The sequence below is a fragment of the Cyprinus carpio genome, chromosome A24 (assembly GCF_018340385.1).
Source record: "Cyprinus carpio isolate SPL01 chromosome A24, ASM1834038v1, whole genome shotgun sequence".
Lineage (NCBI taxonomy): Eukaryota > Metazoa > Chordata > Actinopteri > Cypriniformes > Cyprinidae > Cyprinus > Cyprinus carpio.
In genome coordinates, this window is record NC_056595.1 from 25,085,323 (window position 1) to 25,110,588 (window position 25,266).

General features: G+C 32.5%; 2 protein-coding genes, 1 long non-coding RNA gene and 1 other non-coding gene across 4 annotated transcripts in view; all 4 read right to left on the minus strand.

Annotated features, from left to right (window-relative positions):
* Nucleotides 1-4,754, minus strand: crygn2 (crystallin, gamma N2). The gene is given in 6 exon segments (XM_042714950.1): nt 1-142; nt 145-204; nt 206-218; nt 1,279-1,424; nt 2,899-3,156; nt 4,695-4,754. Coding segments are annotated over 6 exon segments (576 nt in total). The 5' UTR covers nt 4,716-4,754; the 3' UTR covers nt 1-64.
* Nucleotides 4,755-8,616: 3,862 nt separating this feature from the next.
* LOC122135435 lies at nt 8,617-10,259 on the minus strand. The gene is made up of 2 exons (XR_006153519.1): nt 10,175-10,259; nt 8,617-8,765 (listed from the first exon to the last, which is right to left on the minus strand). It is a non-coding gene; the product is annotated as an uncharacterized LOC122135435 (long non-coding RNA).
* Nucleotides 10,260-12,122: 1,863 nt separating this feature from the next.
* On the minus strand, nt 12,123-13,945 carry LOC109057308. The gene is made up of 3 exons (XR_006153520.1): nt 13,892-13,945; nt 12,754-12,821; nt 12,123-12,174 (listed from the first exon to the last, which is right to left on the minus strand). It is a non-coding gene; the product is annotated as a Ras homolog, mTORC1 binding (transcript).
* Nucleotides 13,946-23,399: 9,454 nt separating this feature from the next.
* The window catches only part of ptprma (protein tyrosine phosphatase receptor type Ma), a 207,633-nt gene continuing 205,766 nt past the window's right edge, over nt 23,400-25,266 (minus strand). Inside the window, exons 34-35 of the mRNA XM_042714848.1 lie at nt 24,908-25,043; nt 23,400-24,057 (exon numbers count right to left, since the gene is read on the minus strand). Coding sequence (XP_042570782.1) covers nt 24,004-24,057; nt 24,908-25,043 — 190 coding nt within the window. The 3' untranslated portion in view covers nt 23,400-24,003. The remainder of the gene's footprint in view (nt 24,058-24,907; nt 25,044-25,266) is intronic.

A 25,266-nucleotide genomic window follows, 5' to 3' on the forward strand; every position in this document is an offset into this window, starting at 1 on the left:
TAAAATACCATCTTGAGTGTGGTTTTGAGTTTATTTTACATGTTGAGAGAGAAACGGGTCACGGTCAGGATGGAGGGTTTAGAAGTAGTTTGACGATCCTGCGGATGGACTGGATGTTGGGGTTCTGCGCCTGCCACTCGTTTATGGACTGCAGTAATTACCGATCTCCACAATCTACATCCGAACTCCGAATCTCCATACATCAATACATCACCCACCTGAAGATTAAACACACCACCCGCTGAACTAGACTGAAACTAAACCAAACCACTCACTGAAATAAAATAAAATTTTAGATGAAGAAATTACATTCAGAAATATTGTCTTATAAATAAAAGTACTTAAAAAAAAAAAAAAATTTAAGCTGAATAGAAATGAATAAAAATGAGAAAAGCACATAACTAAAACTATAAGAAAAAAACGTAACTGAAATAAAGCAGAAAAATGTAATAAAATATGATTGTTGAAATACTAAAATAACTATAATAATAATAATTTAAGCTAAATAGAAATATAAAAAAATACAATTGCATATAATATTAACTACTGTTAACTAAAAAAAAGTCATTGAACAGTAATTAAAACAGCTGTAATGAAATAAAATATTAATATTAGATGAAAAACGAACTTCAAAAACTAAACCAAAATTAGAAATGTTGCTTTGGCAAATAAAAATAAAAAGCTAAATAGAAATACTAATAGAGTAATAGAGATGAAAATGTCAAAATAACAAACTAATTAAAAAAAAAAAAACATTTTTCATTAATTAAAATAAAGCTGAAATTAAATGAATAAATGCAAAATATGAAATGATTCCTTTTTTAATTCTGAAATGTCTTGGCAATGAATTAAAATAAGTACTTAAAAAACTAAAACAAAATTTAAGATAGATAAAAAATATCAGAAGAAACTAATAAAAATGACAAAAGCACATAACCTTGTTCACTACAACTAAAAAATGTAATAAAAAATAAAATAAAATATAATGTTGAAGTTGAAGTACTAAAATAAAAAAAAAGTTAAAGCTTAATAGAATTGTATAAAAAAAGAAAAACTACTGTTAACAAAAAAAAGTAATTGAACGGTAATTGAAATACAATTTCAAAAACTTAAAAATTAGGAATGTTGCTTTGGCAGCTAACTGAAAAAAAAAAAAAGCTAAACACAAATACTACAATAAACTAATAGAGATGGCAATGTCAAAATAAGAAACTAAAACTAATAGAAATAGTCAAAGTGAGATGGAATGAAGTGAGTGGTGATATGAGGTGCACTCACGCTCCGTCTCCGAACACTCGCACAGAGTTGACGCAGCTGGTGTTGAAGCCGCGGCTCTGGAGGAAGGGACAGTCGTCACACAGATCCATGCACTGCCCCGTGTAGTTAACGCCCTCGAAGAGCTGCATGCGGTAGTGCTCACCGTGCTGGACACACACACACACACACACACACACACACACACACACACACACACGCTTTAAAACATATGCTATTCTAAAACACATCCCATAATGCAATGCTCTCAGATTAACACGGGTATTATAGTTAACAAAAACTAAATGTCTTTACCTAAAATAAAATGTGAAATGAAATAAAATAAAATTACTTTTTTGTCAGCTAGTTTGCCATTTTTGTTTAGTTTAACTTGACGTACTAAAAAATAAAAATAATAATAATAATAAAAAATTAAACTGAAATTAAAAAAATAAAAATAAACACTGATTAAAAAAACTACTAAAATGACCAAAAAAAAAACTACAATGAAAAAATATAAAAATAAAAACTAATTTAAAATTGACATACTAAAAACAAAAAAAAAAACTAAAACTGAAATAAAAAAATAAATAAACACTGATAAAAAAAACTTATTTAAAATTGACATAGTAAAAAAAATAATAATAACTAAAACTGAAATAAAAAAATAAACACTGATAAAAAAAAATACTAAAATGACAAAAAACAACAACACACTAAAATGAAACAAATAAAAAAATAAAAACTAATTTAAAATATTTCCAAAAAGTATAATAGTGTCTCGAAGCTACTTAATGTTCCATGGTGATAAATGTAACGAGGTCATGTGACGATGTTTATCACTGAATAATGAAACAATGTGCAATGTATTTAAAAATAGTAAAGGTTTTAAAAAATTAAAATAGTATATATATATAAATTATAGCTGTTTTAATGCATAACCTCATGTACACTTTATAAAAAATATTGTTTGAAGTTGTAAATAAAATCAAGTTTGTTAGAATAAGTTTTACAAGAAAATAGCAGACAATTTCAGCTTTTCTACTTCAGACTTTGAGCTTAAATTCAACGTGTAGCAAAAATAACTGAAATAAAATAAAATAACTTTTTTTTGACAGCTAGTTTTCCATTTTTTAGTTTAACGACGTACTAAAAAAAATAAAAAAATAAAAAATAAAACTGAAAAAATAAACACTGAAAACAAAAATTACTAAAAGAAATAAAAATGAAAATGGAAATCTAAAAATAAAAAGTAATTTAAAAATATTTACAAATACTATATATAATATCTTGATGCTAAAATAACCGTGCAACTTAATGTTTTCATGGTGATTAATGCATAGAGGCCATGTGTCAATGTTTATCACAAATGTATAATGCATTTAAAAATAGTAAAGGTTTTAAAAAATTTAAATAGTGAAAATATAAATCATAGCTGTTTTAATGCATGGCCTCATAAATGCTTTAATATGTTTTACAAGAAAATAGCAGACAATTTCATCTACTCCACACCATAATCTTAAATTAAATTCATAATGTAAAATAAAACTATTAACTATTCTTCTATCAAAAATATAAATCATTAGGCATTAAGCTTGATTTTTCGCTGGGTTGGTTTGTGAGGTGTTAGGAACCCTCTCTCACCATCCTGACCGGTCTGCAGGAGCCCATGTGATCGTTGTGTGAGTTCCAGCGCTGAAACTCGGGGTACTCTCCGCGCTCGAGGATGTACTGCTGCCCTTGAAGTTTGAAGTCGGGATGATCGAAGCAGATCCAGGCGCCGCTCTCCACACGGACAGAGTTCACCAGCGGTTTCATGAAGCCTCGGTCCTGGAAGTTATCACAGTCTCCGTAGACCTCCAGCCGGCGGCCGGTGAAGCAGCGGCCCTCGTAAAACACGATCTGAGGAGCGCAGGAGCGCAGGAGCGGGGTCAGACTACAGACACAGCCCGAGGCTTGCTTTTCAATCCTAAATCTTCACGTTACACAAACAACCTTCTAAAGACGAGTCTCTTGAACTGTGAGTGTCACATAAAAATGACAGAAATTCTCCAAACCAAGGTTATTACTGTTACTTTAACCTAAAATCTTTAAAACCTTACTTTAAATTAAATAAACATTAATTGAATATATATATATGACTAAAAAAAAAAGTCCAAAAACAACAATACACTAAAAAAAAAAAAAAAATAAAAAACCAAAAAAAAATAAATAAAAACGAGTAAGTCTATATATATATATATATTATATTATATATATATATATAATATATATATATATATATTATATATATATATATATATATATATTATAAATAAAGTACAACTTTAAAAACAACATTGAAAAAAAAAAGTAAATAGCAAAAAAAAAAAAACAAAAAATATACAAAAACAATATAAAAAAAAAAAAACACAATAAAAAATTAAAAAAATATATACACATATTTAAAAAAAAGAATTTGTAACTGCTTGTCATGTACAAGCAGAGATTTATTGTTAACTTGAAAACCATAAGAAATATTTTCACTACTTAAAATAAAATAAACATTACCTGAAATAAGTAAAATATTTTAAACATTTTATATAAATAAAAAATGTTTAAATAAACTAAAACTAATGAATGAAAAATATATAGACATTAAAAAATACAAAAACATCAAAATAAAAGTACTTAAATTTTAACTAATATTAAAATGAAAACAGAAAATATAAAAATAAAATCTAATTCAAAATATTAAAAATAAAAATGAAAATAATAAACATGAATAAAAACTAAATGGACATTTAAAAATAATACAAATTACAAAAAAAAGCTAAACAAAAGTACTTTAATATTAAAATGAAAACAGAAAATATAAAAATAAAATCTAATTCAAAATATTAAAAAATCTAATTAAATAAACTAAAACTAATAAAAATGGATAAAAACTAAATGGACATAAAAAAAATACAAATTACCAAAAAAATCTAAACAGAAGTACTTTGTACTAATGAAGTACTAATGAAAACAGAAAATATAAAAATACAATCTAATTCAAAATATTAACTGATGTCAAACTGTAAATGTAATGTAAAAATTATGAGAAACTCTCTCTCTTTCTCTCTCTCTATTGTTAACTAAAACCATAAAAAATACTAATTAAAAAAAAATATTTCAGCTAGTTGCCAAGGCAACAATTCTCATCCTAGTTTAGTTTAAACTGAAGTATTAAACAAAATTAATACAGAAATAAAAGACTAAAACTAACAAATCTAAACATACATAAATCTATTTTAAAATATTAACAAAAAAATAATACTATCTCCATGAGACTAAAACAGCAGTGCAAGCATGAAAGGGTCTGGAGAGTGACAGAAGCAACACAAAATCCACAGGACCGAGACCAAACTCACCCAAACGCCAGAAATCCTGATGTGTTTCTGGACTCCAGCAGCTCTTACCTTTCCGGAATACTGCGACATTTTCCACTGGATCGTGTCCAAACTCACCCACACGCCAGAAAGTGTGAGGTTAAACAGGTGTGTACGGTGCAATCTCGAGTGCGGTGTCGTGTCGCTGCAAGCCGTCGTGTCGATCAAATGACATCCCAGGCGATAACCCGAGGCAGGGTTGTCGGGGGCTTCGGCTGCGCACGCTTTCCCGAGCTGGCGATCATCAACAGATTCTGCTGGTTTCTGGCAGAGGTTGAAGGCTCGGTTTCGACCACCAAGGTCGTCTTCTCCGCGTGTAGCCGGGATGCTTCGTGTCATTACACTGAGGATTGACAGCAAGACGATGGTGGGCTCTCGGATAGAAAAAACGAGGCGTTGTCTCACATCGGCAAATGCTGCATCTGAACGGCAGTCAAGAAAATGAATCAGATTTGACCACTCGGACCTCTTTCAGAACCACGGGCAGACATTGTGCAGTGTTGATTCTGATGTAGGCTGATGTGCCTGTTGGTATTTTGAGTTCGTGTTGAGTCATTGCGGTGGATTTTGGGCCAGGGTATTAGTTTTATTTTAATAGTGCGTATATAGTTTTACTTCAGGAAAAAATCAGGACTCTCGGAATGTGAAAGCCAGTAGTTGCCAAAAAAAGTCTCGAAAGAAGTGTATGTACTCCTTGTTTTGTGTGATAGTTAGCCATATGGCTGCAGGGAGGAGGGAGATGATCGCATGGGGTAGGGTTGCTTGTCAGAGTTGGTGGGCGGCGTTTTGGGTCAGTGTGACCGAAAACATTAATAATATAAAAAGAAAGAATGTGGGGGTCTTTGTTGGGCGTTGGACTAATATTAGTTCTATAAGGTTGTCATAAGGTTATGGAGGAGTGCGAAATAGCCGGCAGAGGGGTAGGATCGTGAGGAAAGAGCGGAAAAAAGGAGTGATGATCACAGGAGGAGGTCAAGGTCAAGGGGAGTGTGGTGGGGGAAGTCTAAAATATTGGACAAATAGTGTTATCTAATAGCGGGGGGGGGGATGGTCGATGTGGTAGATCAGTGAGGGGTGGACAACAAACATGACTACTCTTCTGGTAAGGACAAAATAATAAGGGGATGGTGTGGTTGCATGGTGACGAGAGTAGTTGTGGAGTGGATAGTGTGTTGGGCGGGATGGGGGTTAGACAGCGATAAGTGTATGATCGGAAGCACAAACCGCTAAACTAGGTAGGGAGGGCAAGACGGGATTGGGGGTGGGGTGAAGGAGAAAAGAGCCAGGAGTAATGGAATGTGGAGAGGCGGGGGAGAGCCATGGAGGGCCGAAGCAGGGAAGATAAGAAATGGGGTCAGGCTCCGAGTGATGAGAAGGTGGGGGCAGTGGGTAGAGGTGGGGGGAAAAGATCTAAAGGGAGGCCTATTTTATGAAAACGAAAAAAACGGGAGGGGAGTGCAGGAGGGGGTGAGAATGGGTGTATAATTTTGAGATTGTCTTTTGTATTTTAATAAAACCATTGTACCATCAATATTAATCTTTTTTCCAGATGTAGTTTAAATAAATTAAAAAAATCTCATATCAAGATTTAATTTTATATAATTAAATAATATATACCAATCCTATTTCAATATATATATTTATTTAATTTGTTTTATGTCTATATAGTGTTAGTTGATATTGGTAGGTTACTTTATATTTGTCCAATCCTAATATTTTTTGTCGGTGTGTGGGGATTCTGTTGTTGGGTCTATATGTAGTTTTTGGAATACATGGGGATTGTAAATTTTAATTGTAATTGATAAGATAATCAATCGCATCAACTAGAAAACCAGCGTCTTGAGACATGAAAACACTTTCAGTGAAAGAGCCCTGCTCAGAAACTGCTTGTTCTTTCAAACAAAAAACAAACAAACGAACAAACTGATACATCAAAAAACTTAAAAACAAAGAAACCAGCTTGGAACAACGCGAGAAAACCATCGCTTGGAGACAGGAGCACCGGGCAGTGAAAGAGCCTGGGCTGTTACACGAGCCATTCGTTTTTAATCAGTTCACACCAGAATATTCATCTCGTTCAGAACTGACTCCTTCTGCTTAATTCACTGTGAATAAATACATATTTTGAGCATCTTCTTAATTCACTGTGAATAAATACATATTTTGAGCATCTTTTGAAATGCTGATCTTATCAAACTGATTAGTTTTATTTGATCAAACAGGACGAATGTGTTTAGAGCGACACAAACCAGCAAACATCACAAACCGTCGCAGAATTCATCAAATCCAATGATCTCGGCGCGGTGCTCGGCGACATTTTTTCCCTCCAAAATGCATGTTCACAACTCATGCAGGGTGCGAGTCATTCAGGAAGGGCTTATATTCACCAGAAAACATGTTTAGAAAATGAAGAAAAATTATAATAAATATTATTTTATATATATATATCAAAAAAAATAAAAAAAATCATTATCTTAAAGATATAAAATTCAATTAACCTGACAAAAAACAAAAAAAACAATCAATTCAAAAATAAATACTAAATGACAAAACCCAAAATTGTATTCTCTCCAATCACTTCTACTTTTTTTATTTTACATTTTATGCTTCAGCGGCCAAAAATTGTAGTATCTCCTCCAATCACCGATACTTGGTTTATTTTAGGCATTTTATGGCTTCAGTCGGTGCACACATTTAATCTTTACATTGCAAGCTGATATTGAGGTTTTGGGCGCACTTTATTCATTTTTTTAAGTTATAGTTTTAATTAACTTTTGGTTTTTTATATTTTCAGGTGGAGGTGTGAATGGGGTGTAAGTTATTAATTTTTATTTCAGTTTTAAAAATTGAAATCAATTTAAACTAAATTTATTAAATTATGCCAAATATACCAGTATTATTATTTAAAAATTAAACAAATGAAAATAAAATTAAAATAAACTAAATGAAAATGAGAAATGTGATAGTTTAAATAAAATACGCTTTTTTATAAGTAATGAAATTTTTTTTGTTTTAGTCAACAATATTAAATTACTTTTTAAAATTTTAATTTCGATATCTGAATTTAAAAAATATTTCTATAAAGTTTAAATTTTTATTTCAGTTTTAGTTTCAGATATTTAAGGAAATCAACTTAAGTATGCATTAAGTGCAAGTTTTATTATTATTATTTGTACATTTTTGTCATGCTCAACATGCTCATACCTCACCAAAATCTTCTTATTTTAATTATACTTTATTTAAATTAAGCATAAGAAATCTTTATTATATTTTCTGGCATTAAAAAAAAAATCTCTGTGTGTTAAAATCTGAATAAATAATAAAAATCAAATGTTTTTGTCAGCGTATGTGTCTAGTGTTAATAACTCACAGCAAGTGACTCGAGAGATAGTGAAACAAAATGCTGCGTTTAATGATTACAATCAAAAAAGTCCAACAGCATTCACTACTGAATGAATGCTGCCAGCTTTATTGGCAAGAATTATGTTTAAGAAACACGATATACAAATTCCAGAGGGTTCGGGGAACAGAGCGGAGGATGAGAGGTAGAGTAAGAACGGAGACACAAACGTCAGGTGCGGTTTGTGGGGGTTGTTTTCCAGGAACGTCAGACAGATTTTCGTGTCGGTCACAAAGGCAATAAAGCAAGAAAAGTATCACACAAACTAAAAATGATGTAAAGTCAAAACGAAGTATAAAAAAAGGTTTAAAAGGGGAAAGCGAACGACATGGGCTATGCAGGAAACAGGCAGTTAGCCACTTCAAGTAGAGGGATCGGTTTCCCAGAGTCCAGTGCTGCGGGAGGGGCTGGAAACACACTTTTCTAGCAAACCTCTCAAAATAAACCCTGTTCACATCCGTTTATCACAGAACCAGAGCCGAAACACAAGCCAAGCCCAAACTAACAAACGTGCTTGCTAGAAAAGATTGTGCTGGTTCTCCGGTGGGCGGGGCAGACTGTGGGAGAGGGGCGGGGCCGGGGCGGCGGGGGGCGGGGTGCGGGGTTATCTACATCATGGAGCAGGATGCCCGGCCCTGAGGAGCGCCGCCGTCTATCTTCTCCGCCTCCAGGATTATCCTCTTAAACACCTCCACGGCCGTCTGCGAACACACACACACACACGCACGCACGCACGCACGCACGCACACGCACGCACACACACACTGAAATCACTCTAAAAATCATCATCGTGATTCATTCATCACTCAACCGTTCCGCTGACGCCACTTCAACTAAAAAATAAAAAAAATTACATTAAATAAACTTTAACTGGAATAAAATTATGGTGTAATATAAACAGCAAAAAAAAACACAAAAATCATAAAAATAAAAATTTCACATTATTTTTTTATTTTATTTAAAATAATAAAATAAAAAAAATTAAAAAAAAAACATACAAAAAACAAAAAAAAACACAAAAAAAAATCAAAAAAAAGCATCAAAATTACTAAAACTTTAACTAAAATTAACATGAAACCAAAAAATTAAATCTAAATGAAATATAAAAAAATAAAAAACTGTAATACTATCCCCCCCAAAAAACCCTAACTTAGTATATTTCAGCTAGCTGGCAGCAAAATAATTCTCGTTTTCATTTAGTTTCACTTAATGTACTATAATAACTAAAACTGAAATAAAATAAAAACTATAGACATTAAAAAAAAAAAAAAAATACTAAAATTAACTAAAATTAACATATGAAAGCAAGCAAATATACATATAAAAATAATAGCTCTATCTATACATTTTGTATAAAATTTACCATTTTATATATATATATATATATATATCTAGTATATTATATATATATATATATCTACCCTATATATAATATATATATCTATCTGATATTTTATAGAAATATATAACCTTATTTTTATTTCAGTAGTTGACAACAAAATTTCTCATGTTTCATTTAGTTTCCCGAAATGTTACTAAAATAAACTAGAAACTGAAATTAAGTTATTAATATAGAAAACTATATTAGGACATAAAAAACTCTACATAAAAATGTAAAAAAAAAAAAAGAAAAAAAAAAAAAAAAAAAAGAAAAAAAAAAAGACCAACACTTGAACTAAAATTAAAATAAAAAATGTAATTAAATCAAAAATAAATACCCAATATATTTTTTATAAACAGAGACTATAATAGTTTCTCAGTGATGCAAAAATAATAGTCTCTATCCAATATATTTTTATTTAAATTACAAATGCAGTGAAAACACAGGCATCAGTGTCAGCACGTACCAAAACTGAAAGATTAGGTGTTGTATTCATTCTGGGAACATTCCTAATAATAATAATAATAATAATAATAATAATAATAATAATAATAATAATAATAACTGAAGTGAGTGTAAATCACACAGAGGGCTTCAGCAGAGAAAGAAGCAGCTCTTGAGACTGAATAAGAAGATAATAAGAGGAGGACGGAGCATCAGTCAGTGTCTGCTGAGAGTCAGAACACTCTACAGGAAGAGGAAGGAGGGAGACAGGAAGCGCATCATCACCTGATTCTCTTTGGCTGAGGACTCCATGAACGCTGCGTTCCAGGACTCTGCCAGAGCTTTGCCCTCTAACAACAGAAGAACACACACCAGAGGAGCGAACAGACACGCTTCAGTCACACTCCAGAAGAACACACACCAGAGGAGCGAGTCAGAGGACACCTGTTCAATCACAGCACTGCTGTTTTTATCTTCTGTTTTCAATTTAATGTTAATTGTAGTTGTTGTTGTTTTTTATTTCTGTTACGTGCATTTGTCATTTTTATTAGTTTTTTTTTTTTTTACTATTTATTTTTATTGCCTTTTTTTTTTCTGATTTTATTCATTTCTGCTTCAACCTAAACTATATAATTTAGTTACCAAGGCAACTCAAACCAAACTATCTTAACTTAAAATAAAACTATTCAATTTAATTTATTTTTTATTTTTATTTTATTTAATGTTTTTGTTATCTTTAGTTTTAAAGTTAAAACCTTGATGAAAGAGCTTTGAGTTTTCAGATAAGAACCAGTTGTTTTACCATTGTTTATATACTATTATAATTTATTAATATTGTATTAATATTAGCTTTCACACACACACACACACACACACACACACACACACACACACACAAACAAAAACACACACACACACACACACACACACTCTGGTTCATGAATCATCATCAGAGCAGAACGTACCGCTCCATGTGAAGGTCTTTCTTGTTGCCCACCAGCATTATGGGTACTCTAGAAAAAGACATTTATAACAGAGACATTAACAGAGAGTTTAATAACGGACCCCGTTCATATCCTTAACACATGCTTCTGGTCAACTCGCCAGGACTAAACATTTCTTCTTATTAAAGACCACGGTTTCCTCACAAATCATTACAGTGTGGACTTAAAAAAAATAACAAAAAAAATTTTTTATAAAAAAAAAAAAAAAAAAAAAAAAAAAAAACCATTAAAAATCACCAAATTAAAAAAATTAATTTGGTTTTGGGGGGGGAAAAAACCTTGCAAGTGCTCATAAATAATAAACAATCAAATAAAATAAACATTTTCTTTGGGGGGAAAAAAAAAACTGAACTTTGCAAATAAAATTAATATATTAAATATATATATAATTAAAAAATTCTTGTAAATGCTAAATAAAAAAATTTATAACTATATATAGATATATTATATAATAGTAATATAATAACACTTGCAAATGTAAAGGGAAAGAAAAAAATTTTTTGGGAAAAAAAACCTTGCAAATGATAAATACACGCAACAACAACAAAAAAAATTAAAAATAAAAATAAAAATAAACACATACTACTGTAGAACTTTTCCCACCACTATCCAACAACTTTTCATGGATAACTTTACATACTTCAAAAACTGCGAGGAAGAGGGGGAGAGAGACCCGATCAAGAGATTAGTAAAACGACAATAAAAAAATATATTAAAATAAACAACAAAAAAAAGGACAATTATAATCAAAGTAATTAAATATTACTATGTGTTGATAAGCACTTCTCTTCACTCTGAAACACTCAAAATTTTACAATCTTAAAAACATCATCAAACTTTAATTTCTTTATATTTAATGCTTCCCTTTTGTTGATAAGCACTTCTCTTCACTCTGAAACATGCAATGTTTTTACGTCTTTAATTAAACTGCAGCCTTTGTAAATGAATAAATCACACCGAGACCGTTTATTCAGATTTCACACACAAAGCAGAGCCTGACAATCTCATCATTCAACTAACATCAAACATCCAGACATCCGGAGACGATGATGAAGATGATGAAGAACAAACACGGCTCCACAGGTCTGAGATCAGCGCTTACTGTCTCATCTAATAACTCTGTGACGGAGGGAGACGTCTTCTCTCAAATTCAACCAGATGCAGTGTTTTCTTCATAACTCATACTCTGCCAGTCATCATCAGGAGCAGTGATCTGTGCTCGTACCTTTTATATCAATTGATGTCTATAGAGTACGTCTGAGGGAAGATAGAGTACTCGTCCTGAAAGAGAGCAATTCAGAACACACTTCAGAGACCAAATCAAAACTTCACTGACATGATGCTTTTAGAAGAACGTTTCTGTTTTATCATTTTAGTATTATTTATAAACTGGTACATTTATTAATATCGTGTATTGTTCATTTTTATCTTAGTTAAAATTTTAGTAATCCTGTTATTTGCTTTTGTAATTTTTAAAAAATTTTTAGCTTTAATTTATTCATATTTCAGTTTTAGTCATTTATTTTTATTTATTTTATTTAATTCATTTATTTCAATGAATTAAAACCATTTTAATGCTTACATTTTCAAATTTTAGTTAAAAACAGCACCACTGCAGAACGGTTATTTATTTCAATGAATTAAAACCATTTTAATGCTTACATTTTCAAATTTTAGTTAAAAACAGCACCACTGCAGAACGGTTTAAGGCCTTTTCTTGGATTCCTTTCTGTGTTAAATGTGTTTGAGAGGCATGCAGTGTGTCACTGGTGCTGGACTCCTGAATGTTTGATATTTTGATATTTTATTATTTTTTTTAAACAGGTGAACTTGGTGACAGAATACAGTCGTGTTTCTCACCTGTCCCGCTGTGTCCACCAGCTGCAGGTGATACTCCTGACCGTTCACGGTGATCATTTTCGTAAATGCTGAAAAAAGAAATAAAAGACATCAGATCAAAAAACATAAAAAAAATTTGAAATATTATTACAATTTAAAACAGCTGTTTTCTATGTGAATCTCTGTTAAACTGTAATGTATTTCTGTGATGCACAGCTGTATTTTCAGCATCATTACTCCAGTCTTCAGTGTCACATGATCTTCAGAAATCATTCTAATATGATGATTTGGGTTCATGATTATCAGCTGATGCAAACAGTGAAATAATGTTATTAAAAATCATGAAAACGTCTCATAGTGAGTCTCTTTAAACATCCAACGAACAAACATTTTCAGTCACAAATTGATCAACACAAAATACTAAAACAAAAAAAAAACTAACTGTTTTTGCAATTAAAACAATCAGGAGAAGAGATCACAGCAGTTACATCCTAAAAGCATAAAAAAAAAGAATACAAATATTGATAAAGTAAATAAATAAATAAATAAACAAGAGAATCATAACAGTACATCCTAAAAACGCATAAAAAATTAATCCAAATAATCAATAATAATTATTAAAAAAATACTAATAATAATAAAACCAAAAGTTAATTTACTGCTAATAATGATTTTAAGCTCAATTTTTAAGTTTAACAAATCTGATTCCAGTTAATTCTTTTTTTCTTAACAAATGCATTAATGAATCTTCTAGAACTTGTGAGGAAACAAAACATAATCCTAACGGACCATCTTTTAAATCACAAAAAACCCCAACACTAAACAACATATTCACTTACAAACACAAACTAAACTATAAATTAAAAATACAACAATGCAAAACTAAGTCAGTAATTATTTAAATCTGAAGTGTTACACTTATTGAATCAGATTCAGTGAGTCAGATGTTGAGTAACCGAATGATTCAGTGAGTCACAATCACAGAACTGATTCATAAGAGTCATTTGCATGCAAACTGAAGCACAGTAGTCTCAAGCACAGTGGACATGCATGTCGTCTATGGTCATTTTATCACTTCACAGAGCAAATGTCAATTCTCAAGCCTACATTATTATGATTATGATTCATTTTGCAGTAGGATATGATCTGATTCACTTACTGTTTTCAATCGTGGGGTCGTAGGAGTCGCCAACAAAATGGCAACGTCCACAAAAAACTGTATTGTACAAGGAGGATTTTCCTGACTGAAAACACCACAAACATCAAACACGCGTCAGATGCCATGAGACTTACACACTGATTCATCAATCTAAATCATAACACAAAAACAAACAACCCAAACAAACAAAAAACTGAAATTAACAATTCATCAATCTAAATCATAACACCAAATGAAGCAAGCCTCACAAACAAATGTCTGAACTTATCAAGAAACTGCCATGTAGCCATGTAGTTTTTTTATGCAAAATATGATTTCTTTAGTTTGGATCTCAGCGTGTGAATGCATGTGATGAAACACGTCTCCATTCAGAAGAGCCAATATTATTAATATCACAATACACACACACACACACACACACGAGTGTGTGGGCAGGTTCGCCCTGCAGCCTGTTGCTATAACAACGGCCAGTTCCTCTCTGCATCCAGCGTTTGTAAATGCGAGCTCTCACTAACAGGGAAAAGCCCACAGGAACATCAGGAGGCTCCGGAACAGAAGAGCGGCTCTCTGAAGGACAGACGTGCATTTGATCGAGCCGGCTGGACGATTCTTCAGTCACAGCAAACCAAAAACTACTAAATCCATCACGAATGAACTGGATTGTGAAAAGCGGCTCTTACTGAAGTCCTTTTTATTCAAGTCCGGCCACTGCTTGACTTTGACTATGGCTCCAAAAATGTACATTTTGTCAGTTACATTTAAATCCGGAATAAAATGTAACAACTGTAGAACCTCCGTCTCATCAGCTCAAACGATACATTCAAAAATAAACACACTCGAAAGTAACAAACTGACAAGACAGGTGATTGGCTCTTTAAAATGTAAGGCGGGGCTACAGTCACATATTAGGAGTTATGATTTCTCCTATTGATATGGTTACGATATTTATGATAGCTATCAGCTTCACGTTATCACAGGATAAATATCGATTAAACCATCACAATCAGGTTCCAGAATGATCCTTGATCCACACAACTGAGTGTTAAGAATTATAACCAACTAAATATAGCTTCAAAACCTACAAATATGAAGTAATAATAGGGAACAAAGAAACATTACAATCAATAAACAGAAAATGTGAAAGTTTCCAGACAAGCGCAGTGATAAATTTCTTTTTTCTGAGCATTACTGCTGATTGATTATCATTTAACAAACAATAAATAGAAATGTTTTACAAAATTAAAATTAGAAAAGGGTTGAATTTTTTCATATACAACGGCAAGATTTATTAAATGTACTTGTGATAAAACATTCTTTTAAGTCCATCTTACAAAAAAAAAAGTGCCTATGAAGTTCTAAAAATGGTTATAATTCTATGAAAATCTCCACATTACAACACAGCACTGGAATTCTTGCAAACTACTAATTTCTAGCTGATGAACCATAAAAACACTGACAGCCAATCAGAATCCACCACGACTTTAACAAGCTTTTGTATTTAAAGTAGCAGACGACAAAACTGCAGTGTTATCGTGGACGCTAACGTCGTTATCATTCTGCTTCTGGGTGTAAACAGGCCTTCAAAGTTTGTCTTAAAGTCGTTGTCGTATGACATTATATTTTATGTCTTATGACATTAAAGTTGTATTTACTAGAGGTCGACTGATAATGGATTTAACCAGCAACAATAACTAGGCTAATCGATAACTGATTAATCAATCAGTATTTTTTTAAATGGATAAACTGAATAAAAATAAATAAATGAATAAATAAAAACAACACTCCAAGTAAAATAATGCTGAACTTTATTACAAAAATGAAAATGTGCTGTACTTTTTTTTTTAAATAAATATTAATATATTATATTATTTATTATATTAATTATACCTTGATCATGTTAGTTCACAGTGCATAAACTACTGTTAAAAGAAACAACTTTAAAATATAAAAATGTATTAATACGTTAAAACTAACAATGAACAATAATTCTACAGCATTTCATAACTTCAATTAATGTTAGAAAAATGTTAGAACACGTTCCATATTGGCCTAAATACAAACAAGATGGCTTTTAAAGATGTCAAAACTTTAGGAGGGCACAGAGATTTGGCCTCTAGAGGTCGCTCTCGTAAACTATCGGTATGGATTTTACCGATAACGGTCTGTTCCAGCAATCGGTTATCGGTACCGATAAATCGACAAAATATCAATCGGTCGACCTCTAATATTTACAGTTGGATCGTCTATCATAACGTCTCTGGAAGACAGAGAGAAGAGGATAAAAGGTTGAGGAAATAAATAATGATGTCAACCAAAAGAAAACCATTTAAGAAATGAATCAAGCTGAAGATGATGACAAAAATGAACATTTGTTTCCGTTAGAACAACGCGACTGATGAATCCTTCACGATAAGACCAGGAATATAAAAGGCATTGCTGCTGTAGGTCAGGTTTGAGCTGTTTCTCGATCGTAAAGCCATTAGAGAGCAGCAGCAGCCCTGCCTTCCCTCCGTTTTAATGGAAGCGCATCGATTTCAAGCATCCTTCCTCATCAGCTTCTATAAATAGAGCGTGAAACAGGAGCAAACCAAACAAAAACAAAAAGTTCCCACCAGTGACCCCTCAAGAGGACACACACACACTCACTCACTCACCCGTGAAGAGGACACGCAGAGTACTGTACTCTGGTTTAATGACTCATACTCCACTGCTTTTGAAGATCGAGAGAGTTTGTGGATGGTACGAGACGCCACACTGAGTCCAGCATCAGAAACTCAAAGGTGTTTGTTAGTGCAGACTAGTGAGGGTTAAAGCATTGACTCATATATAGAGCTGAGAGCCAGAACTGAGTCGGCTCAAACATACATCATGTTATCTGCGGTTAAAGTTCACACGCATCTGCCATATTGAGCCTGAAATAACCTTATAAGAGCCGACAGCTTCATTAAATCAAACATGGATTTTCCTGCATGCTTTCAAAAATATAATGTTTTGGCAAATCACTCAAAAACAGTTCAGTTGTTTGTCGTATGAACATGTAAAATAAAATGAAATACGACAAATTGAAATATGAAATGATTTGTGTAAACCCAATCACATACTTTTATCGTTTTTTTATTAATATTTTTAATAGGTTTTTATTTTCGGTTTTGTATTTTTTATTAATATTTTAAATGAGGCTTTTATTTTCTGTTTTTGTATTTTAATTTTAGTTAAAGTTTTAGTAATTGTCATTTTTTTTTATATGTGTCTATATAGCTTTTATCAATTTTTATTTCAGTTTTAGTAATTTTATTACATCAAGTAAAAAAAAAAAAAAAAGAAGATTTAAAAAAATTCTTCTTAAAATTTAAGTAATTTTTATGGTTTTAATTTTCAGGTAACTATAATAACCCTGACGCACTGACATCTTGGCGACTGAATATATTAATCAAAACAGCATTAAAAAATAAGATATAAATATATATGGTTCTTTTTTGGCTGAAATATTGACAGGTGAGTTCAGTTACCCAAATTTTAATACAAAAGCTTTTTTTTATGTCTCTGCTTTCGACTACATTAAACATTAATTTCATTTTTGGTATAAAATATCATTTTGGTGCATTCATTTATTTAATTACATACACTGAACAAACGTCCTCGATTTCACTGTGACTTGATTAAATGCTGGAGGTCTGGTGCTGATTGTGTGAGCAGAACGGCTCCCAAAGGCTGAAGTGCACTCGTGTGTGTGCTGATGTGATGTTGGCATGTTCTCTCAAGCGTCACACACATCAGCACACGCGTGTTCTGTGTAAACGCTTTACTGCAGAGAGAAGAAATCTGCTCTAAATGACCCAATACCATCCAGCAGATCAGGAAAGATCAGAGTCTGACCTTCACAGTCACTCTTTGTGAAGAGAAACACATTAACACTGAATACAGCACTAATTCTACACTAAACGCATTCTTGAGATCAGATCTGAATCTTGTGATATGAGCTTGTTTTCAATTAAATCATTTTTTTTAGATGCTTGGTATAGATTAACCGATATAATGCTGATATAAGCAGTATATATGTTATACATGTTGATATATGTATGTATATGTTCAGATGTAGACACATAAACTGATTTTCCCTAAAAAAAAATATTTTTTATTTAATAACACTGAATGTTAATTGGAACTGATATAAAGTATCTGGTACTGGCTGATGCCGATAATCTCAAAATATTGGCCGATATATCGGTTAATAACTGATATGGGTTACAATTCAGACTTGGATCTGGTCTCTGATTGGATAATCATGCAGTGTCCAAACTCATTCACAACATCACACTGTGAATGATTCAGAAATAATGTATTAATATAGATCACAAGTTATTTAACTGGGGACCTTAGAAACGTTTAGAGAAAATCAGTACTAAAATGTAAAAACAAAAAATTAATAATCAGGATCTGAAAAAGATTTACTGCCAAGTATTTTTGCACAAATTAAGACAATTAAGATATTAATTAATATTATAAATAATTATATTAAAATAAATAATTCAATTATAAAATTCTATTATTACAACCTAAAATAAAAATTAGATCTAAATAAAAACATTATAAATAAATACTAAAAATCTTAAAATAAATACATAACCAGAAAGAGCTTTATTGCCAAGTATGTTTGCACATACAATAAATTAATATTATATTAATTAATATAATAAATTATTATATTAAAATATATAATTCAATAATATAATTCTATTACATTTAAAAATAAAAAATGTATATAAATATAAGCATAATATATTTATATGTACACCACGAATGCACACACACACACACATACATACATACATACATAGATAGATAGATATAATATATATATATTATATATATATATATATCTATTCAACTTTCTTTCGTTCTATCTATTTATCTATCAGTGCAGAACTACAGTGAGTAGAATAGAATAAATCAAAACTAAATATTTTCCAAGTATAATATCGTACTGGTTAGTATATATCAAGTATACCAATCTAAATCAAGTCTTTATACATGAAAATATTTAGCTGCCTTTTAAATGTTAGGTTGAGGGTCTCTTGCATGAAGATGCTCATATTAGTGGCCCGTGGCATCTAAAAGATTGAAATATTGAAAGCTCCTCTAAATGAACACAGGCCTCTGTGATATGGTGACATATGTACAGAAGAAACGAACAGACAGACAGAATGGAAATGCATGAAACAGCGCACGAGACTCGAGGCCTGCATGCACCTGAAGACAGGTCTGGGATGAAACGCGCGAGGATGCGCGCTGTGTTGGTGCGTCTCAGAGCGTGCACACTTCAGGAGCGAGGACGCAGCGCGCGGGGTGACATTCACACGAATCTCATGCATTGCCAGCCCGACGCAAGCGACACATGAACCGCATCTCTGACGCTCGCACAGGCCGCGGGCCGCGACAGCCACTTACCGACGGATCTGTAGCCCAGGACGGCGATCTTTCGCGATTTCGGCTGCGGCATCTTTATCTGCTCCCTACCGCATCAACATCCACATGTAAGAGGAGGGCGCGTCTGGTCTGGAGCGAACGAAATCACATGGATTTGATCCGGTTTTGCGTTTCAGCGTCGTGAAGATTGAAAGGAAAAAAAGTATGAAATCCGTTCCGCCGAACGAAGCGAGTATTTTCGATGAATTGCGAGGAAAGTCTCAGACTCTGCGTCACTGCCCACCGCTCGCCCGCGTTAATTATGCAAGAATGAGCGCGCTGGATTGGCTGAACTCGCCCTGAGGGGCGGGACGCGTCAGTGTTAATAGCACAACCATTGGCTGAGCGGGACTCAACGCTTCTAGAAGTGCGGACGTGATTGGATGAACCCAGCTGTCAATCACGAGACGCCGGATTAAACACATTAACACGCGATTCGGTTCATTACATGCTCCTGATGTTGAATCATTTGTACTTTTCTCAATATATCCAGTATATAACTTGTGCTATCCAATAGCCTATATATTCAGATATATAATGATAATATATAGGCTATCTGAATATATTGGATAAAATATTAAACTCAGATTTTAAAGATTAAAATACTATTTTCGGAATAAATTATTATTATTATTATTATTTATCTGGTAATGAACCATTTTTGTAATGACATCATCCTACAGAAAGTGGCATCAACAGCAGCAGAATATTATCATGGATGAATGTGTTTAGTGATATTAGTTTGGTTCTTGAAAGCCTCACTAAAAGTCCTTCAATAAGACTCGATGACTTATCCATTCTTTTTTCAATAAATAATCAAGTTATAATTATTGAACTCTTAAAATACAGCACAAAGCTTTTCAGTGTTCCGAGCTGAAAGCTTCAAAGCTCTATTATGCTTTTGTTCTTCTGATGTGATTAGTCTTTGCATGAAGAAGTCTTGAAGTCAGTGTCTGCTGCTCTCTTCTGGACAGATGAACCTACAAACACAGACACTGAGTAACCTACTGATAATCTTGTATTTCCTCATTTTTTCTTCTTCTTATTCCCACAACATTTTCATCCTTTCATGATCTCCCCATCTAGTTCTTAACATTCAACATTAATAACAATAACACTAATATTATGTGCATCAAATAAATAAGAAAGAACTTTGACATTCAGTATTTTTTCTTTTGTCTTTTGTCTCATGGCCTTACGCTACTGCTGTAGGAAATTTACTAAATATCTTCATGGAACATGATCTTTTCTTAATATCCTAATGATTTTTGGCATAAAAGAAAAATGGATAATTTTGACCCATACGACGTATTTTTGGGTATTACTAGAAATATACCTGTGCGACTTAACACTGTTTTTGTGCTGCAGGGACACAGATGATGAAACCAAGTCCACCAGAGATCTCTCTTTCTCCAGGTCTTTTGAAGCTGGATCAGAATCTGGACACTTCTGGACGTCCTTCAGTTAAATAAGGTTTAAAACAAAAGAGTAAGTGTTTCCTGGTTTGTAGTATCACAGACAGGTATCCGTGTGTGTATCAGTGTTTATGATTTAGAAATACAGTGTTAATTAATGTCCTTTGTAATAAATAAATAGTTTTAATATAAGAAGGGCTGTGTTTATCATTCAGTCATGTTATCAACGAGATTCGTTTTAATCCTCAATTAAAAGAGTGCCATATTCATGTTTAGCTGTATTTGTCTATTTGGAAGGAAGATAATTCTGCACACAGCTGCAGTTGCAGGTTTCAAACAGAGATGGCGACAAGGAGGCAAAACTTATATTACTGATAATAATAGTAATCTCTAGCTCCGCTAACTGTTATATGCACGTTACTAGTATGTTTCTAGCATGATTAATGTCTTACTAGAATGTGGTTAGTATGATTAAAATCTTACTAGCATGTTCTATCGTGATTAGCAAGTTACTAGCATGTTACTAGCATGTTGTTGGTGTGATTAACCTGTTACTAACATGGTTAACAATTTACTAGCATGATTCTAGCACGATAAGCAAGTTAGTAGCATGTTGCTAGCATGTTTCTAGCATGATTAGCAAGTTACTAACATGAGTAGCATGTTACTAGCATGTTGTTAGCATGATTCTAGCATGATTAGCAAGTTACTAGCATGATTAGCATGTTACTAGCATTTTGTTATCATAATTAACATCTTACTAGCATGTTGCGAGCATGTTTCTAGCATGATTAACAAGTTACTAACATGTTACTAGCATGCTTCCAGCATGATTAGCAAGTGACTAACATGTCATTAGCATGTTGCTAGCATGATTAGCAAGTGACTAGCATGTCACTAGCATGTTTCCAGCATGATTAGCAAGTGACTAGCATGTTTCTAACATGATTAACAAGGCATGATTAAAATCATACTAGCATGTTGCTAGCATGTTTCTAGCATGATTAGCAAGTTACTAACATGAGTAGCATGTTACTAGCATGTTGTTAGCATGATTCTAGCATGATTAGCATGTTACTAGCATGATTAGGAAGTTACTAGCATGATTAGCTTGTTACTAGCATTTTATTATCATAATTAACATCTTACTAGCATGTTGCGAGCATGTTTCTAGCATGATTAACAAGTTACTAACATGTTACTAGCATGCTTCCAGCATGATTAGCAAGTGACTAGCATGTCATTAGCATGTTGCTAGCATGATTAGCAAGTGACTAGCATGTCACTAGCATGTTTCCAGCATAATTAGCAAGTGACTAGCATGTTTCTAACATGATTAACAAGGCATGATTAACATCTTACTAGCATGTGGTTAGTATGATTAAAATCTTACTAGCATGTTTGCTAGGATGTTTCTATCATGATTAGCAAGTTACTAACATGTTACTAACATGTTGTTAGCGTGATTAACCTGTTACTAACATGGTTAACAAGTTATTAGCATGATTCTAGCATGATTATCAAGTTACTAGTATGATTCTAGCATGATTAGCAAGTTACTAGCATGAGTAGCATGTTACTAGCATGTTGTTAGCATGATTCTAGCATGATTAGCATGTTTCTATCATGATTAGCAAGTTACTAGCATGTTACTAACATGTTGTTAGCGTGATTAACCTGTTACTAACATGGTTAACAATTTACTAGAATGATTCTAGCATGATTAGCAAGTTACTAGCATGTTGTTAGCATTATCCTAGCATGATTGACATGTTACTAGCATGAATAGCAAGTTACTAGCATGATTAGCATGTTATTAGCATTTTGTTAGCATAAATAACATCTTACTAGCATGTTGTTAGCGTGTTTCTAGCATGATTAACAAGTTACTAGCATGATAAGCCTGTTACTAGCATGTTTCCAGCATGACAAGTGACTAGCATGTCATTAGCATGTTGCTAGCATGATTAGCCGGTTACTACCATGTTGCTAGCATGATTAGCAAGTGACTAGCATGTTACATAGTGTAAGGTTACAGTTTTAAATATGGATATTTTTCTAATGGCAGTGAATGGATGTTCCTGTTCAACAGTCTAAAAGAAGTCCAATAAAGTGCAAATTAGCGCATGTTAGAGATTACGGTTTATAAAGTTTTAAATATGGATATTTTTCTTACAAAAATGCATTGATTCACTACAGGAGGCCTTTAATAAGATTTTAGTTTTAGTAATTTTACGACTTAAGCATATTTTATTTCAGATAACATTTCTGATTTATTTTTTAATTAAGCTATTTTTGCATTTCAGGCAAATTTTTTAAATTTAAAATGTTTTATTTTGTTTCCGCTAAGCTTTATTTTATTTAAATTACGTAAAATGCTATTTATTAGTTTATTAAAACGGAAAACTAAAATTAAAACCACAAAAAAAATTGTTACTTGAAATAAATGTTAACTGAAATACAATAAAATATATATTTTAAAAAATGAATGTGATGTACTAAAATAACTAAAAATAAAATAAAAATTATATATATATAAGTATACTATACTATACTACAGTACATCCTGCAGAAACACGTCTACAGTGTTCTGGCTAGTCTCTGCACAAAAACACACGGACGACAGGTTTGGCAGATATAGATATGTATTTATAGGTTTGATTTTTTTTTTTCATTTTTTTTTTTTCATACCAGATAAATAAAAAGTTAACAATACAATCTGGTCACTATTATATGTGGAGTCCGTATGAAAATAATGACCAAATTAAAACATGATTGTCACTCAGTGTGCTTCACAAAAATCTGTCAATGAATAAATTATCTGGCGAACTTCATCTATTTACAGTATAAACAAAAACCAAACAAAAGATCACGAACACAAGCTTTGGATCTCGGGACGTTTCAGCAGTTTTTCCATCGTTCCACACAAACACAACCACAGAGAGGGCAGAAACTCGTGATAATATGAGCAGTTGCCACGCATGAGCGGACTGTACGTAGAGTTCATAAAAACAAAGATAAAATCAACATCCACGTGACGTCGCATTCCACACAAACATGAAGACAGGCGTCCGATGAGACAAAGGCAAGAGCAGTGCTGGAGGAACAGAAGACGCGAGTGCTGGCTGGGAAACACGGCTTCGGCTCGTTCCCGCTCCAGTTCCGTGTGTTTCAGAGTCCGGGATGATGAGGATGAAGAAGACCGGGACATCAGAGCAGCGGCCGCTCAGATTACCCAGAGTTCAAGTATTCCAGTGCCACTTCATAACAGAACTTATACTGATCCTGCAGGAGACACACACACACACACCAGCAGGGGTCAGTGTAACACAGTCTGTGAACACAATGTTTAACTGTTATAATGCATTCTGTTTTCACATTTCAGACCAGAAGAATTGTTAATATTTTTAATATTCATGAGAAATTTAATTTGAAATTTATTACAACATTTATTATGTTATTATTTATTATGAAACCTATATATATATATATATATATATGCATGTATGTTTAATAATAAAAAAACATAATAAACATAATAAATGTTCATAATAAATGTAAATGAATTATAAATTTGCAACATTTGTTTCCTTACTAAACTATGCTTTGTTTAATGCATTTTGCATTTTATGCATTGTAATTTTTATGCATCTCTTCAGGCTCAAAACAGACCTGAATGCGTTATGAGTTATTTTAAGTTATTATAAGCTGAAACAAACCGTAATAATATTATTACACTTTGTTTGAAATAAAAAATAAATAATTATAAATAAAATAAAAATGCAATTTGTTATATTTTTACTTGACTAATCACATTTTAAAAGTTAGATTACATTTTTATGAATTTATGATGAAGATATAAGATCATTTTGATGATTTAATAAATTATCAAACTGTAAGATTTTTATGAAATCAACTGATTGGACATGATTTTTAATTATTAAAACCTAATTTAAAAAAGAATTTGCACCCTAAAAATGTCTGCAAATATGATTTACTAAACATTTTATTTGATATTGTGCACAGGACTCCTACTCTGACATCACATGACTGAACATACTTGTGCATTATTGTTACTATTATTTTGTATCATTAAACAGTGATTAAAGTAGATCGCAGAGCTTCTGACGCTCACCAGCAGGTCCACCATGTTGGGTTTGTTGTTTCTCAGTGTTTTGACGGCGTGAAAGACGTCCACCGAGTGCTGGTGACACAACATCTCACACACGATACTGATGGCACAGAACGTGCCGCTGCGCCCGCCGCCGTTCCTGAAACACACACAGAACATCGTTTAAGATCATCAGACACTTCAGTACAGTACAGTCTCATCTGGATTTGATTTATGATTACAGTAACATACAGTGTTTCTCATCACCTCGACTCATGTGTGTTTCTACAGCACTTTATACAATCCAGACTGATTCAAAGCAGCTTCGCAGTATAACACAGGAAATAACAGTGTTAATGTTGTCAAATTAATCAATTATGAAT